Genomic DNA, 16544 nt, shown 5'->3' with positions numbered 1-16544 from the left:
AAGTGGTGGAAAATTTTAATTTTTAAGTTATTAACCTTTTAACACACATAACTCACCATTTATATAGGAACACGTGGTGTACCACTTCGTGTGACGGGAACACTGAAAAATCTCTCCTCTTCTTTTTGTCTTTCTCTCTCTATAAAAAAATCAACACAAGATGTTGACGTGAGTTAATCGTGACCGTTCAAATAAGATGAGAGAGAGAAGGAGAGAGAATTCTACTCTAAAATTGAAACTTTCATATCAAATATAGTAATTAATTATAACCTTAATTTCACAAAGTACACGTATAAGGAAGTGAAATGTCGAGAGATTTTTTAGAGCGAACAGAGCCCGGTACACCAGGTGTCTAATATAATTGGTTGGAAACTTGAAAAAAAAAAATACAATCAATTGTATTATCACTCCACACTAAAAAATATCTCGTGAAATGTCAATTAACATTTGTATTCAAGGAAGCAAAGGTCAAAAAATGAAATATTAGACTGATTTTTTTTTTTAAGGAAACTTTCGATCTGGTCTCTAGTAGACTAAAATCTTAGATTGAAACCTTATTAATTTGAGTACTTTGATTGAATGACAAAATGTTAAATTTCATTATTAATTAAGAAACTTAATGACGATTTTAGTTACTCCTCCCTAAAACCATGCCAAGGTTAATAACAAATATTTTTGTTTTATTTTATTGTAAATTGGTAGAGGCTTTAGTATTGAGAATTTTCCCCCTTATATACTATAGGATAGAGATGAATTGTTGGATTTCATTGTAAATTGGTGTACATTCAATGAATCAAAACCTCATGAACATTGTGGAATTTAACCAAACAGAAAAAGAAAATGGTTTGAGGTTGCTAAGTTTGCATTTCTGAAACAAATGACAGCTTAGTAATTAAATTAGCCATTGGATGCTGGTAAATTTGTAATTAAGTGAAAAACGATAGAATCATGTATGCATATACATAGTTGTTTGTTTTATATATTTCTGTAGCGTTGACCAATGCGATAGAGAAAACAATAGAGTTGGTGAGTACATACTGACTAGCATGACATGATGAATTAATTTAGCTGTCTAGTTTGCATGCTCAATCCTAACGTGCGACCAACTCCCTCAATATCCATGACTTATATTAATCAAAGTCATCACTTGTCCAATTAGTCCCAGAAATTAATTCATGAGATGAACGACACTTACATGTCACGCAGGCAGCAGCAGCAGCAATCCAGCCCTCGACTTCTCAGAAGCAGAAGTGGAACTACTTCTCCGACCACAACCCTAACCCTAACCATACCGCAAAACATTTCAAGTTCATCATGCACTACCACGCCATGCAACAGCCAAAGATTCACCACCCCCTGCCGCTCGAAATCTATCGTAAAATCAAGAGGCAATAAGGATCACAAGGAAGAGGAAGTACATGCACTCAAGCAAAAGAAGGGCGGCCAAGAAAATATCAGTAGAAAACAAGGTACTAATAATTTAGGTTTAAATACAAGTTTTGCTAAGTTGCAGGGTGGGAGTACTAGTCCAAGTCCACGCCCTCGGATATCAGTGTCCGTGCCACCTCCGAGGTCTCCGTCCGCATGGGCGTTGTCGCCGGGACGGTCTTTGCCATGGAAGGTGGCGCCGGAGTCCCCGGCGGCTGTGCCTTCCACAAGAGCATCTAGGGTTAAGTCTAGTGGTGGCGGGGTTGGTGGGGTTTTGAAGTATTTTAGGCTGCAGAAGAAAGTGTCGCCGGTACAAGAGGAGGACTTCCACCGGTTTCGGCTTTTGCATAATAGGCTACTGCAGTGGAGGTTTGCAAATGCCAGAGCTGAGGCTGCTAAGATTGCTGCACAGAAAAGTTCACAGGTACTAATCATATATTAATGCTTGAATATTCACTATTTGACCCTGAAGGTGTTTGTAAATTACTATTTGCCTCATGATGTTCCTATGACCCAATTCACGGGCCCGCTAAACCATGTTTTTGTTACCACTTTGTTTATGCCGTTAAATTCCGTAAAATATTCCGTCCAACATGCTGGCGAGGCATAATGGAGCTCATTATTTTACTTATTTGTGCCACAACAACATTTAAGGAAGGTGTATTGTGTATGGAGTTTGATAGGATTTGTTAGACTTTGATACTCAACCACCTATCATAATGCATTGAGGATCACTATTTTCACTTTTGCCACACTATAATATATATATATATATATATATATATATATATATATATATATATATATATATATATATATGTCCTCACCACCACATAACCATGACCACCTCCACTACCGTATTGCTGGCATCGGCACAATTGCTGCTACCGTAATCAGCATTGTTGCCCAGCCCCACCATTACCACCACCTTGTCATACTTATCATCACTATACCACAACCTCATACAAATATATTTATGTTGTAATCGATACAACCACCATGATCGCCACCTATAGTACCACTATTTTGCCTTGTCCGCCACCACCACTCCCACCACTTCCTCTACTATAACCGCCTTGTCACGGTCATCAACCATAACCTTCTACGTCCACCTTACCACCACCAACCCCATCCATGACCACTACTAACATCGCTTGATCGCCACATTTACCCTCGTCTTACCTTGCCCATCACCACCACCCAAACCCATACTCCTCCACCACCCGACACCACATCAGAAACACACAACTTACAAGAATTTGGAATGAAAAATATATAATGTTCATCAGTTAAGGATTCTTTCACATGTCTAACAATTTTGGTCATAGTAGAAAAAGTAAAATTACGTAAGTGTAGTCTTGCCTACTCCTAATTGGTTTCTTAGTAGAAGAAATTTAAAAAAAAGGGTATAATTATTACTTAAGTCTGTCATTAAACTCTCAAAGATATGTAGAAGTCTATTATTGAAAAGTCTGTAAATTTGAGTTTCTAATAGTCAATAAAAGTCTATGAAATCCACAAAATTCTATCACAAAAATTTTTGGATTAAATATTTAAAACCCCCAATTATTTAGTGTCATTCTAAATTTGTCTCATCCTTTTAAAACATTCCAAATAAGTATCTAATCTATTCAAAATGTCACATCCATTAAACCCCATTTAATTTTTCGGTAAATGTACATGTGGCAACAATAGGTCCCGCTTTTTAGCTTACTTGGACACCAATAATAAAAAATAACTTCAAAAAAAACATAAAAATAAATAAATTCATAAATAAAATAGAAAACAAAAATAAAATCGGGAACTGTCAAGCCCTCGCCACCTCTAAACTCAACCTACGACAACCAAAGTCCATCACAACTTTTATACTCTGAACGCTTTGATTGGCCTACTTGGTGGTTGGAAACTATTAAGTCCTAGGATATTTGATAAGGTGATCAGCGATAGCATATTTGTTTTGCTCATGTTTGGAGTGGCCTAGAGTTGTAGGGTGGAGTTGGTGGTGAACATTAATTGGTGAAGGCCATACTTTCATAACCTTCTATTGATTTTGGAGATAAAAGAAGTCCTAGTTAAATTTATGTTAAATTAACTAGGACTTAACGGATGGTTACATTTTCAATAAATTGAGTGTTTGTTTGAAATGTTTAAAAACCTTGAGATCAATTTAAAATGATACTAAAAAGTTAGGGAATTTTAGGTAAGCACTCCTAAATTTTTTTTTTTTTTAACAAATTAAGTGGCACACTTTGTAATTTGCTTAATAGATTGTCTTTTTTTTTCAGGATAAAATATTTAGTGTGTGGCTTAGAACATTGAAGGTGAGAAACTTCATCCTAGACAAAAGAATGCAAGTGCAAAAGCTAAAGCATGAGATTAAGGTGTACCAGATTTTGAACCCACAAATTATTCTATTGAATGAATGGGGAAAACTAGATAAAAAAAATCAAGAATCCGTCTGCAGGTTGGTGAGAAAATTGTCTGGAATTTCAAACACAATCCCTTTGGTACATGACGCGGAGGTATAATATCCCTCACTTTATATAAAATAATTAAAAAAATTAAGTCAGTTAGTCATAATAGAGTAGTTTGTCCGCCTCTTTGTACTTAAGTTTGAATCTCTCTTTTTGTATATCACAGGCAGATGTGGAGTCTCTGTACGAATCCATGACCACGGCCATGGCTATGATGGAAGGTATTTTAGGAATGGTCTCTAAACTGTTGCCGCAGGTTAGTTCCTCTTAATACAGTTGATTAACGCAGAAAAAAGCCTAATGTAGTTTGGTATCTTTCATTGGATCACTATTTGTATATAATTAAGTACTAATTCCGATGATTTTCTTCAGCTGGAAAAGGTGCTTTACATGGTTACGGAGCTTTTAATCGCACAAAAACAACAGAGAGAATTGGAGAATAATTTAGCCTTGGTTTCTGCACTTGCGGTGAGTAACATAATTTCTTGCTGTCAAGCTCAACCATTTTTCTTAGTGATAAATACACACACACACACACAGCATTAGACAATTAATTAAGGAGAAAATCTTATATACAGATACATTCGACAACATCATTTGTAAGGTACCTATTTAGTCCCTCTCGAACACATTGTGTAAGAGTTGCCCTACCGGGTTGGATTGTTTTACTTGCACCAAATCCAAATCTCTGGGCCGTATAATATTAGAACAGTGGCCTAGATCGAACCGTTAATTTGATAATTTAATTTGAATGAAATTTTGCAAATTAATCATGTTTTTAGAGGCAAATAATTGGAAGTTGTAAATTGATCTTCTATATTATTAACAGGAGGAGGAGGCAAGTGTAAGAGCACATCTAATCCAAATGGAGTCAATGTAACTGTTGCCGCCAACAAATTCTTATATATTTGATCAATGAAAATGCCATCTTCTACTTAAATGATCCTTAGATCGTTGTGCTCATCTTCTTTTGCTCCAATCTGAACTTTTATGGCATACATTCTTGTTCAGTAGTAGGACATACAAGAGAAAAATTTAGTTATCCCGACATGTGTAACCCGTTTTCCTGTAGCAAACATCACGTTTTATCCTGATGTGTATATTCTTATGTACCTATAACAAACATCATATGTTATCTTGTGTGCGTACCGACATTTTCCGTACTGCAGATAAGGTAATCTTGGTCCATGCATGTACACGATGATAGTTGAATCGATTAACTAAATTGGTACTTTTATCCTTTCGATTGAGTTTTTTTCTTCTTTTTTTTTCTGATTATATATGCATACTTAATTGAATTTTCGAAGGAAATCTTAACGAAACACTCGTAGTACTGTTTACTTTTAACGTTAAGAACATTTTTACTTTAAAAAATCACTCATGCTACTATTCACTTACAACACCTTTTTGTCTTTTTTGTTAAAACTCAAAGTTTTCAAATCTTTTTCATTAGTTTTTCTTTTTGTTTGACGGAAAAATAAAGCATGTCCACACTCGAAGTCCAATGGGCTTGAAAATTAGTCCAATTAAACATATAAATTGTAGTTTCAAACTTCCAATCCTCTCTTTTTCTATATCCAGGTAAGAAAGAGAAGATTCGAACTTAAGATTTTTTATGACATTGAAAAAAGTGATAACACGAGCTTATTCTTATCTTTGCTACCTAATTTAATTAGCCATGAACAAGTCAGCTTTAGACGAGGAAGATTGACCTCTCAAAGTCACTTCAAACATAATCAAGTGTTCCATAAACATAGCAAGTAATTTTCTGATCCAAAACAATTCAAAGTAACTTCAAACAAAAACAGTAGCTGGTCATTGAGGCTAGATGGGAATCCAAGTTCTCGTGTCCAAATATATAGCATTAAGGGCAGTTAAACCCTTTAACAAAATGGTAGTTTACCGCCTTACACAGGTGACACTCCGCCATTGTAAGACTGCATCACCTCCGCTATTATGCTTGTTTCATTCTTCAACTTTATCTTCATCTTCATCTTCACCACCACTGTCGGAAGAATTAAAATCAGATGCCAACTCCGCAATTTCTTCATCCAGAAAAAGAGCTTTGGACTCTCCTAGCAGCCTCAACTCTGCGCACCTGTGTCAACATATGCGACAAATTAAAAGTAAAATACTTTGAAACAAATAGCAGTCAATAATACCAAGATGTTCGTCTCTCGATGCTTGAGAAGTAACGTTTGAGAAAACAGATATTGCAATATCAATCTTTGCCAGACTTTCACAGCACGATCAAATCAGATGTCAAAAGACAATACATATTAAGGCAAGCAATATATGGGAAATGAAAAACACTGAATCCTACTTGCCCTTACGTAAAGTACTCGCACATACATGAATACATACGTATATGTGTCTATGTAAGCAGTAAGCATCCGTTTGTGTAAAGATCCAACGAGATGCTAACCCAATTTGTCAGCACCAAGTGAAAGCAACTCAATCACCTAGATCTAAAGACAATAAAAATCATTGATGGCAGTCAAATCGATTGGGAAGCAAATCGTAAACATACCAAGTGATGTATTCATGTTTAGATTGCGGAGTTGCAGTTGCAAAGCATACATGTTTTCCGTATATCACAACAAGTAACTTGGGACCCTGATGAACTTAAAAAGCTTAAAAATTTTGCTATTTATAGAAAATCAGGACTAGATCAAAATACAAACAATTCAGATAAGGTGTAAGCACAGAAGGTAAAAAGATATTTCAATGTTTCACATCCTTACCTTGAATGTATATGCAGGACTTGTACATCACTTCCCACCAGAATGTCCTTGAGTGAAATCAAGCTTGGAACATGACTAATTGCTTCAAAATCCGACTTAAACCCACGAATCTTAAGATAAATGGCCTTACGATATCTTCTTGGGTGATAGTAGAAGAAGGAATTAGTGCGGGAATGAAACATCAACAAAGCCCCATTCTTTAAGTAGTTCATCGATTTATATAAGCCATATGGCCACCTTCCACAATTTTCAGTATAAACAGAAATCTTCTGCCTCCATATTTTCTGTGCACCGTGATCATCCAATACCCAAAACTTGATGCGTAAAACGTCACAATCACACAAACAAAGGCAATCTCCCAAAACTCCCATGCTCACAGTCCAAGATTTCTCCAGTCGAATAGGAGGTGATGGAACAGATTCAAACTTTTCGGTGTCCAAGTCAAAAGAGTATATTGTATAACATAAACTCTCGTAGTAGAAAAGTGCTCCTTTCACATAGGTAGTGTGTTCTAGCATAGATAAGAAGAATGGAGTAGCTCCGACAAATTTCCACGAGCCTGTCCCAAGTGTGTGCACCTCAGCCACTTTAGTGTAGGGTTCCCTTTGCTGAAATATTCTCAACACCTTATATTCATTTGTTTTTGGATTGAAACCAAATCCACAATCATACGATTCATTTTCCTTCTCGCACCTAGAGGCTGATTCCGGAAGGTGTATAAACTCGCCAGTGATTGGATTGCAGACAACAACAGGGTCATTAGTGACTGGACTAGACAGGCAAAGGAAGCCGTTACACGAATTCACCACCTTGTACTTGTGATGATTAGGCCTTATCCTGATACAAGGCTTCCGTTTCCTGCCATGATGGTTCCTCCCACCCACCGAACTCGCCACATTGCCCTGGCTATCGATTACCTCGTCCGCATTGCGCAACGGGATTTTGTATTTGGTGAGTTTCATGTGGATGTAAGACTTTCCACCCCCAGACCGATCATAGTTAATCTTACAGGTGCACTTCCTCAAATCAAAACCAGACCCATCTTCCGGCTCAGCCAAGTAAAGGGTTCTTGACACGCGGGACGGATCCAGGGGCCGGATCATGGGAAAGGGCTGCGCTTGTGAAAAGTGCAACTTAGTAAATTCGGGGTCCGAAATTAGACCATACCAAGTCTTGCATACACATTTGCACGCAATAATGTTCCTCGTCGGGAGCTTCAGTAGAACATCGTGAATGAAAGGCTTTGGAAGATCCGTTATGTTAGTCCCCAGTTGTTGAATGTGTTCATCGTTTTTCACCATTTGGGTGGCAGAAGCTGCTGGCATTCTTTTCCTTTTCATGGCTGTTGTCTCAATCTATTTGAAAAATAATTGAAGTGGGAAAAAAACCATTTTATGACATCAGTTAATAAAAACGAAGAATATTTACTGCTCAGATGAGAATCTTAAGAGTACAATATGATCAAAATTATATCCTAAAACATACGACAACAACGATCAAGCTTTATCCAACTAAGTGGGTCGGCTATATGTTTAGAATCTAAAACGTACAACAATAACAATTAGGCTTTATTCCACTAAGTGCATGAACTTTAGAACGTTACTGGACTCGGTTTTGTGCCAAGTTTAAGAATCTAAAACGTAAATTAAGAAAAATAAATACATATATGGAGTTTTGAAATTAGGAAGTAGGAAAGAGTTGAGAGGAATTACCTGGAAGAATTGCAGCGCTACTGGCACAGAGAGAGTTAGAGAGCGAGAGAGAGCGAGAGAGATGAAAAGCCTAGCTTAATGGGAAATGGTGAAAACCTAATTTGCACTTCCGGTATCTGCTATGGCGGGAACACGTTTTACCACGCGGGAAATAACATTGCGTACTTGAGGGCCCAGTGAGCTTGCAAATTCAGCCCAACAACATAGTTTTGTTCTTGATTGACCCAACAACATAGTTAAGCCCTAATTAGTTGTACAGACTAGACCTGACATTCGTGTCGTGTTTTTTGTGTTCGTATTGTTTTGGTGACATACCTGATATCTTAACGGATCGTGTCGTATTACACCCGTTAAAGTAAACGGGTAATATGACCTGGCTCGAAATTGACCCGTTAATATTATCAAATAATATGACCTGATCTGTTACATGGTAAAGAAAATATGTTTTAAATCCATAACCAATGAAAATATTAAAAAATAAAATTCCGTAAGTAGAATAAAGCGTAAATGACATTCAGCGGTTAAATTTAAATCTAAGGTTTATGGATTATGGTGTCTGATTTCGGAGTTGACCCTTTCATAAAAGTTGTAAAGCTTGTCATTACGAATGGTTGTATATTTATTTTACATTTTTCGTTCTCCTACAATAATTATTATTAATTTTGCACTCAAATAAAAAACATTATTCATGAGATTTGGAGGGTTTTAAAAAGCTAAACGACCACGTAACCATCGCCTAAAATCACGAGCATTTATAAATTCTTTCACATTTTTCAAACATGTATATTAATGATTTTGAATTTAATTTAATTTGAACTCTCTTAAAAATACTATTCATGAGGGTTTGTATGGTTTTAAAAATTCAAACGACGATGTACCCATCCTCAAATGGTATAGGATGCGATCACCAATGTTTACATATTTTTTTTCACATTTTTCACACTTGTTATAATTTTTTAATGTGTGTGATATTTTTATTTTCCATGTGTTTTAATTTTTTAATTTCACTCTTTGCTTATTGTATACTATAAAAATAAATAAATAAATAAACTTAAGTTTTTTAATTTATATAGAATAATAATACAACAATACAATATGTACATATACCTTATGACTATAGTATTTTATAGTAAGTTTTTTTAGTAATTTAAAAAATTAAAATCATCAAAATAACTTCCTTTTTAACGTGTTGAAACGGGTTATCCGTGTGTCACCCTCATGTAAACCTGTTAAGGATCCGTTATTAACGGGTTCTTATCATGTTACTCGATAATGATCCGATTAGTTATTGTGTTTACCCGAAACCCATTATTTTTGTGTCGTTTAAGTGTCGTTTAAGAAATTGTCAGGTCTAGTACGAACGAGAGAAATAAAAAAGACGATCCCAAACCAACAAGGCTCCCTGCTTTGCAAGTATCGGGGGGAGGGAGAAATGTCTATCTTACGCATCATTATCCTTGTTTTGCAAATAAATTGTTTCTATAGCTCAAACCCATCACTATGTTTTTTTTTTCCTTATGTACAACTTCATTTATTTTATCCTTGATTTATTTTTATTTCATTTATTCAATCTGAATGCTAAATTTAAACAACGTGCGTTTGACACACCCCGTCCCGAAGGAGGGCATGCTGGCCGTCACGTGAGAGTGACGTAACCATTTACACAGTTCGGAAGCTTTAAAGATACAATTACTAAAATGTAACACCCGAGGGTGAGTCCTATTTTTGTGAATTCTGTCAGAACACCGTTGGATTCCTCGTGGCCACCAAAGCTCTGCTATCTTGAACCTGGAGGGGTGCAAAACAAAGTTGAGTGAGTCAGTAAAACAAAGTTTATCGAAAATATTTCATTTAATAACATTTCTAACTCATCACTGTAAAACCTGTATACTTTCCCATAAAATAACATAATATGCATATAATTCTTCAAATATCTCAAATCAATAATCTTTATCAAAAACCAGAAAGTATGTCATGCTATAAGCGTTAATAACAGAATAAGGATGCATCAATATAACAGGTGAAATAAGGAATTAGCCGAAGTTCCCAAAAACAAAACCGTGAGGGAATGGTAAGCCCAAAGCGGACAATATCGTGCTACGGTGGTGGAGCAGACCCGGGAAGTGATCCGCCCCGGGCGGGGATGTGACAGCGTTGCTATGTGTGTTGGTAAAAATTTGTCGTATTCCGATTTAACGAAATTGTATCTACAAAACAAATGAGAGGGGGATTTAATATTCTTCCACCACTTGGAACTCATGCACCAATACGTATATATACACATAAGTCCACAACCAAAACCATAAGAACATAGCACTAACACTTGAGAAAATTCCATTGAAATCGAAGTAAAACAAGAAATCGCTTCTCCTATACCAATCCCCCACCATTTCAAAAATAAAATAAAAAGTAAAAAAAAACCCCCAAAAAAAGTAAAAACCCTTCAAAGGCATTTAGAAGTGATTAATTGATCCTATTAACATTCCACCGACGGCTTCTGTGGCAAGGGAATCTCATGATATTCAGCACAACCACTCCCATTGTGACCATGCCCAACATTGCCTAGGACCTTCCTCTTGGGCTTGGCCTCAAGCAGCATCAACACCACGTCCCGCATCGACGGCCGGTCCGCTGGGTTCCGGCTTGTGCAGAGCAAAGCAATCCTAAGCATCTGCATCATCTCCTCCCTCACTGGCGCACAACCTGCCCCGGCATTCTTGTCCAAAATATCGTTGATCCCGTCTTTCGTCTTGATCTTCGACCTAACCCAATCCACTATGCTGTTCCCATCTCCGAACTCGGCGTCCACCGATCTTTTCCCGCTTAAAATCTCCATCAACACCACACCATAACTGTATATGTCACTCTTTTCATCCACTTGTAGGGTATAAGCATATTCTGCAAAAATAAAACAATAACAAAGTTAACTCACATTTTTTTTCAATTACGAACGATAGTGCTACGTAAGTTATGCTACTCTAAACAAAAGAGAGAAGATTTGAATTCAAAATGCAGTACGCTCAACAAAAATATCACATAAAGAGTCTAAGCTAACAAGGTTTTCCACTTTGATAGAGTCGAGGAGAACGTCTATTGTAAGCAGTCTTATTCTTGTTTTGCAAATAGACTGTTTTCACGACTCGAACATGTGATTTTTCGATCACAAAGAACAATTTTTCCATTACATCAAAGCTCGCCTATCGACAAAAATGTCATATTCATCATGATATTCCGCCACGTAGGTTAATTAACCACATTTAAATCGAAGATAAATAGCATGGCCCGAAAGTTGGTGTGGTGGCCATCTATTTCAAATAATGTCAACTTCTTTTTTGACCTTTTCCTTTGTATATTGATGTAACGTGAAGTAATGTGACTTGTATTTTATATGTACGGGGACCCGACCATTGTATGAACTTCATCATAGTTGTGCAGATAAAGGATCCAAAAGAAAAAAACAAAATTGCTACTCTTTTTGACCAATTGGACCGACCAATAATAGTATTCCATTTGGATTATGTACTAATGTTACAATTTGGGATTTGGTAGGTGACCCTTGCTTTTGGAGATAAAACATTCCTTTGGTAGATTAACCCTAACACATTCGGTAATTTAGATTTCGTCACCCAACAAAACGAATTTTCAACAAAACCAAGCATTATTTCACCAACTTATGCTAGAGGTCAAACATTATACGAATAATATGCATAGACAAAAACCGGTTAAAATTTTTGAACCAGTTCTATAAGTGCATAATATCCTACTCATGATGATCGTTCATAAATTAAGACAATATGAGAAATGGAGATTGAGGAATCAACGCACCTGGAGCAATGTAGCCATAGGAGCCGGCAATGACGGACATGGACTCATCGCTTTGGATCAACTTAGCCACCCCAAAATCCGCCACTCTAGCCTCCATCTCACTATCCAACAAGATATTACTCGGCTTAAGATCACGGTGCACGATCACGGGGTTACAGTCGTGGTGCAGGTAACAAATCCCCTGCGCCACGCCGAGGGCGATCTTGTACCTCGTGACCCAATCCGCACCCAAATTCTGCGCCTTGTTTTTGCCATGCAACAAATCATCCAAATTCCCGTTGGGCATGTACTCGTAGAGCAGCATGGTGATGTCTCTGTTGCAGCAGCACCCTAACAACCTTACTATATTCCTGTGCCTCACGTTCCCCAACACCTCCACCTCAGCCAGGACCCCTCTCCGCCGTCGGATCAGATCACTATTGTTCTCCTTCTGTTTTCCCCACAGCTTCTTAACGGCTATGAACTCGCCACCTGGCATCTCCGCCCTATAAACCGTCCCTGTGGACCCCATCCCTATAATCTTATCACTCATCTCCAAACACTCCAACACATCATCCGCCGTGAAATTTAACCGCTGGAAAGCGGTTAATTTCCACGGTCCAATCTGCTGACTCTCGTCCATCCGGCGGCTGTAATTCGCGCGGAAGCAGCGGGTCCCGGCGATGAGAACAAAAAGCCCGATACCGAAAGCAGCCGCCATGATCCAGACTATCGCGCCTGCCGTCTTCTTCGGCTGCTCGTGGCCGCGAACCTCCACGGCTCCGGCCGACAACGTGTCACAGGGCTTCCCCAAAACGCCGCCACATAATCCTTTATTCCCCAAAAACGACGACGGATGGAGATTCGGGAAAATGGAACCGGACGCGGGGATCGGACCGGTCAACAAATTAAACGAAACGTTGAAGCTCTCCAACGTGCTACAGTTCTCGAAGTTGGACGGGATCGTGCCGGAGAGAAAGTTCCGGGAGAGGTCGAGGTCGGTGATGGAGGGCAAAGCGGAGATTTCCCATGGGATAATGCCGGTGAGAGAATTGCGGCTTAGATTCAAGCTGAGAAGCTTCTCGCAGTGCCCGATGTCCCATGGGATCGAGCCGTTAAAGTCGTTACGTTGAAGTTCGATCTTGTACAGGCTTTGGCAGCCGATGAAGTCGGGGATTTTTCCTGTGAGGTGGCCGGAGCTAGCAGAGAAGATCTGCAGATTTGGTGCGCGCCAGATGTTTGACGGAAGGACTGAGTGCAATGGGTTCAGCGAAATGTTCAAGTAACTGAGAGCTTCGGCATTGCCGAGATCTTCCGGGATCGTGCCTGTGAAATTGTTGCCGCTGAAATCGACGTAGGTTAGATTGGGTAATAACCCGAAACCCGTCGGAACCGACCCGTTGATTTGGTTGTTCTGGATTCGGAGTCTGAACAGAGAAGTGCAGTTTGCTAAGGTTTTGGGAAGAGGGTCGGTGAACCGGTTGGAGAAAAGTATGAGCCTTTGGAGCTTGTTGCCGTCGCAGAGATTTGGCGGGATCGGGCCGGTGAGAGAATTGGAGGAGACGTCGACTCGCAGGAGCTTCCCGCTGAATCCTAAGCCCTGGGGAAGGAGACCCGTCAGCGAATTGTTCCAGAGGAGGAGGTTTTCTAAGTTGGGCAGCTCTCCGATTTTTTCCGGGATTTCTCCGACGAGAAAGTTGTTCATCAAGCTTATCGTGGTCAGCTCTTTCAGTGTACCAATTCCCGGCGGGATTGAGCCGGAAAGCTGATTATCCGACAAGTCGAGTGTCTTCAGTCTCTGTAAGAGGCCGATAGTTGCTGGGATAAAGCCTGAAAATCGGTTCTTGAAGAGCAGCAATGTGTCAAGCATGGTTAAGTTGCCAAGCTCCGGCGGGAGAGCGCCGGAGAGAAAGGCGTTGGAGACGTCCAAGTACGTGAGATTTGACAGCATTCCGAGTTCTATAGGAAACCCACCTGAATACTCGTTGTACCCGATCTCCATCCGAGTCAGCTCCGATAAGGAACCCAATTGCGGCGGAATTGAACCGTTGAGTGCATTTCCGGCGAGGTAGAGCAATTTTAACTTGGGGAATGTTCCGTACCCTTCTGGGATTTTACCATCGAAGTAACTTCCACCGAGGTTGAGCTGCTCGAGGTAGCGGAGCTTGACGAATTCTTGAGGCAATGGGCCAGTGAAGCTGTTACTGTAAGCGGTAAAGACTCTTAAAAACCTGAGCTTCGAAATCCCGGGCGGGAAATCCGACTTGAAGTCGTTGTGGCTGATGTCGAGGATCCTGAGGTTGTCGAGCTCGAACATGGCGGGCTGGAGAGGGCCGTTGAAGGCGTTGCCGCTCAAATTGAGGTGGATTAGGGAAGAAAGGTGGCGGATTTGTGGTGGGATTTGGCCGGAGAGGTTGCGGCGGGAGAGGTCGAGGGAAACGACTTGGGAGGTGTCGGGTTGGCATTTGACGCCGGACCACGAACACCAACCGGAGACTCCGCCGTTTGGGTGGGAATTGGGGGAAACCCAATCGTGGAAGGAGGAGAGAGGGTCTTTGAGGGAGGATTTGAGGGAGAGCAGAGCAATGAGCTGGAAGGACACAGAAGAATTAGAGGAAGAAGAGCAGAGAGTTATGGAGGTTTGGAGAGAGAAGAAGAAGAGGAGAGAGAGAGGGAAGGAGGAGGAGGAAAAGGAAGGTACTTTCATGGTTTTGGGGGTGTGGGGAAGGTGCTGGGTGAGAGTGAGAAGGAGAGATTGTTGGGAAATTTAAGGGAAGGGAGGTCTTGATGGCTGCTTCTGCTCATGAGAGAAGTGCTTTTCAGGAGTGCTGCTGGGTGCAGAGGGTTTTTCATCATCATCATCATTACGTTTTTTGCTTCAGTGGGAGTTCCTGGTGGGCTTCAAATCCTAGTGAGAGAAACCAGAGAGAGAAAGAAGCAAAGAAATACATACTTCTCCTCCTCCCTTCTTCTCTCTCTCTACTAATAGAAGCTTTGGATTTCAATTTCAATGGCTGATTTTCTCTCTCTAGAATTTTCTGTTTGTTTGGGTATTCTACCTTTGTCTGATGTATCATATAAATCCTAATACTTTCGGTTTTATTCGGATATTTCATTTTTTTTTCCTTTTCTTTTTGTTCTACTTTTCATCATTCCTTAGGGTACCCTTTATCTTTGTGCCTAACAAACTGGCAAATGTTAGCAGTGACAAATGCCCCTCACAGGATCCAAGAAAGTCATCCCAATTTCCCACCATATTCACCTTCCGTTTTTTTAAACATTTTCTCCCATTCCCTTTTCTTTTCTTCTTTTTCTTTTCCATTATTCCCAACATTTCATGTCAATTATTGGATAATTTTTTGTTTAAGTTAATGACATTGAGGGTGGGAATTTGGAGTGATGGACATAATGTGAGTTATAATTTATAATTACGTGTCAAACTCGTTATACATATGAGTCATATATGCAATATGTTACTTGGATTTAAGTTCGAAAAAATTCTTAGTTTGTGGGTGGGATAAAACTAAGATGACTTCACAAAATCCACTTATAGACGATTATCGATCATTTGTAGACTACACGAATACCATAAATAAGAAGAAAAACTCTCGTTTTCTAAATTATATTAACCGAAAGATAATTGAAAATACGACACTAAAGTTGTTTATATAGTCTTAGAAAAACCCTAAATGCAAAAGGAAATAAAACAGGAAATTACAAAAGTTTCAATATCATTCTTAAAACTTAAAAGTCGTTTACCTTGGTAAAATGCCAAAATTCATCTTATGTCGCGAAGAAGTTACATTCTTTTCATCGTCCCCTTTGCAGAAAAATATCATGGACCTAAATCGATTACTAAAATCTGTAAAACACTATTCATCGCGACTAGCCCAAACTTACCGTTCAAATCAGTTTTTCCGTTCCCTTGTCATAATTAAAAATGTTACGAGTTGGCATTCAAATTTTTTAAACTTTGGGTATATGACATGCGGTGTACAAATGTGAATAATACTAGTGAACTGAGAATGTTATTTGTACCTTCGTACAAAAATATGGTATTATCAAAAAGTAAATTGATCACGAATAATGCTTTTTTTTTTATCAAACTTACTTGTATCTTAAGTAATTAAAATCGTTTATCATTACATCTGTATTTAAAGAAACAAAGAAATTTTATACGGCATAAGGCGCATCATAAGTGTGGTTTGTCATATTTCACGTCACATGCCACTATGACACTTTGAGTGTGATTTACAGAATACGCAATAACATATGAAACAAGTTGGCGCGGGTTTTTGAAATTCAAGAAAATTCCCCAACAAAACCATTTCTTATTTTTCTTTCTTCTCTTTTGGCAGGGACAGTCGACCCACTAGGATTCT

General features: G+C 38.9%; 3 protein-coding genes across 3 annotated transcripts; 1 reads left to right on the top strand and 2 right to left on the bottom strand.

Moving 5' to 3' along the window:
• The first annotated feature begins 1184 nt into the window (after positions 1-1184).
• LOC126629353 (QWRF motif-containing protein 7-like) lies at positions 1185-5137 on the top strand. Its single transcript, XM_050299380.1, has 5 exons — positions 1185-1852; positions 3714-3950; positions 4069-4158; positions 4275-4370; positions 4732-5137. The coding sequence occupies exons 1-5, from the start codon at positions 1196-1198 to the stop codon at positions 4780-4782; spliced, it is 1131 nt and encodes a 376-aa protein (XP_050155337.1). The 5' UTR covers positions 1185-1195; the 3' UTR covers positions 4783-5137.
• A 472-nt stretch (positions 5138-5609) lies between these two features.
• Positions 5610-8470, bottom strand: LOC126601567 (F-box/kelch-repeat protein At3g06240-like). The gene is made up of 3 exons (XM_050268325.1): positions 8359-8470; positions 6647-8001; positions 5610-6000 (listed from the first exon to the last, which is right to left on the bottom strand). Exons 2-3 carry the CDS (start codon positions 7984-7986, stop codon positions 5868-5870), a joined length of 1473 nt encoding a protein of 490 aa, XP_050124282.1. The 5' UTR covers positions 7987-8001; positions 8359-8470; the 3' UTR covers positions 5610-5867.
• A 2199-nt stretch (positions 8471-10669) lies between these two features.
• Positions 10670-15214, bottom strand: LOC126628003 (leucine-rich repeat receptor-like protein kinase TDR). Its single transcript, XM_050297585.1, has 2 exons — positions 12184-15214; positions 10670-11256 (listed from the first exon to the last, which is right to left on the bottom strand). Exons 1-2 carry the CDS (start codon positions 14867-14869, stop codon positions 10835-10837), a joined length of 3108 nt encoding a protein of 1035 aa, XP_050153542.1. The 5' UTR covers positions 14870-15214; the 3' UTR covers positions 10670-10834.
• Between the last annotated feature and the right edge of the window lie 1330 nt (positions 15215-16544).

Source organism: Malus sylvestris, chromosome 1 (assembly GCF_916048215.2).
Source record: "Malus sylvestris chromosome 1, drMalSylv7.2, whole genome shotgun sequence".
Taxonomy (NCBI): domain Eukaryota; kingdom Viridiplantae; phylum Streptophyta; class Magnoliopsida; order Rosales; family Rosaceae; genus Malus; species Malus sylvestris.
The sequence above is the reverse complement of the archived record's forward strand: the minus strand, read 5'-3'. Positions and strand labels throughout refer to the sequence as shown.

Bases quoted from the DNA above. Each gene is read 5' to 3' on its own strand.
- LOC126601567 (XM_050268325.1), bottom strand. From the start codon at position 7,986: ATGAAAAGGAAAAGAATGCCAGCAGCTTCTGCCACCCAAATGGTGAAA. The intron at 6,001-6,646 runs GTAAGGATGTGA...ATGTTGACACAG, and splicing joins GTCCTGCATATACATTCAAG to GTGCGCAGAGTTGAGGCTGC.
- LOC126629353 (XM_050299380.1), top strand. From the start codon at position 1,196: ATGTCACGCAGGCAGCAGCAGCAGCAATCCAGCCCTCGACTTCTCAGA. The intron at 1,853-3,713 runs GTACTAATCATA...TTTTTTTTTCAG, and splicing joins CTGCACAGAAAAGTTCACAG to GATAAAATATTTAGTGTGTG. The intron at 4,371-4,731 runs GTGAGTAACATA...TATTATTAACAG, and splicing joins CCTTGGTTTCTGCACTTGCG to GAGGAGGAGGCAAGTGTAAG.
- LOC126628003 (XM_050297585.1), bottom strand. From the start codon at position 14,869: ATGAAAGTACCTTCCTTTTCCTCCTCCTCCTTCCCTCTCTCTCTCCTC. The intron at 11,257-12,183 runs GTGCGTTGATTC...TTATTTTTGCAG, and splicing joins CTATGGCTACATTGCTCCAG to AATATGCTTATACCCTACAA.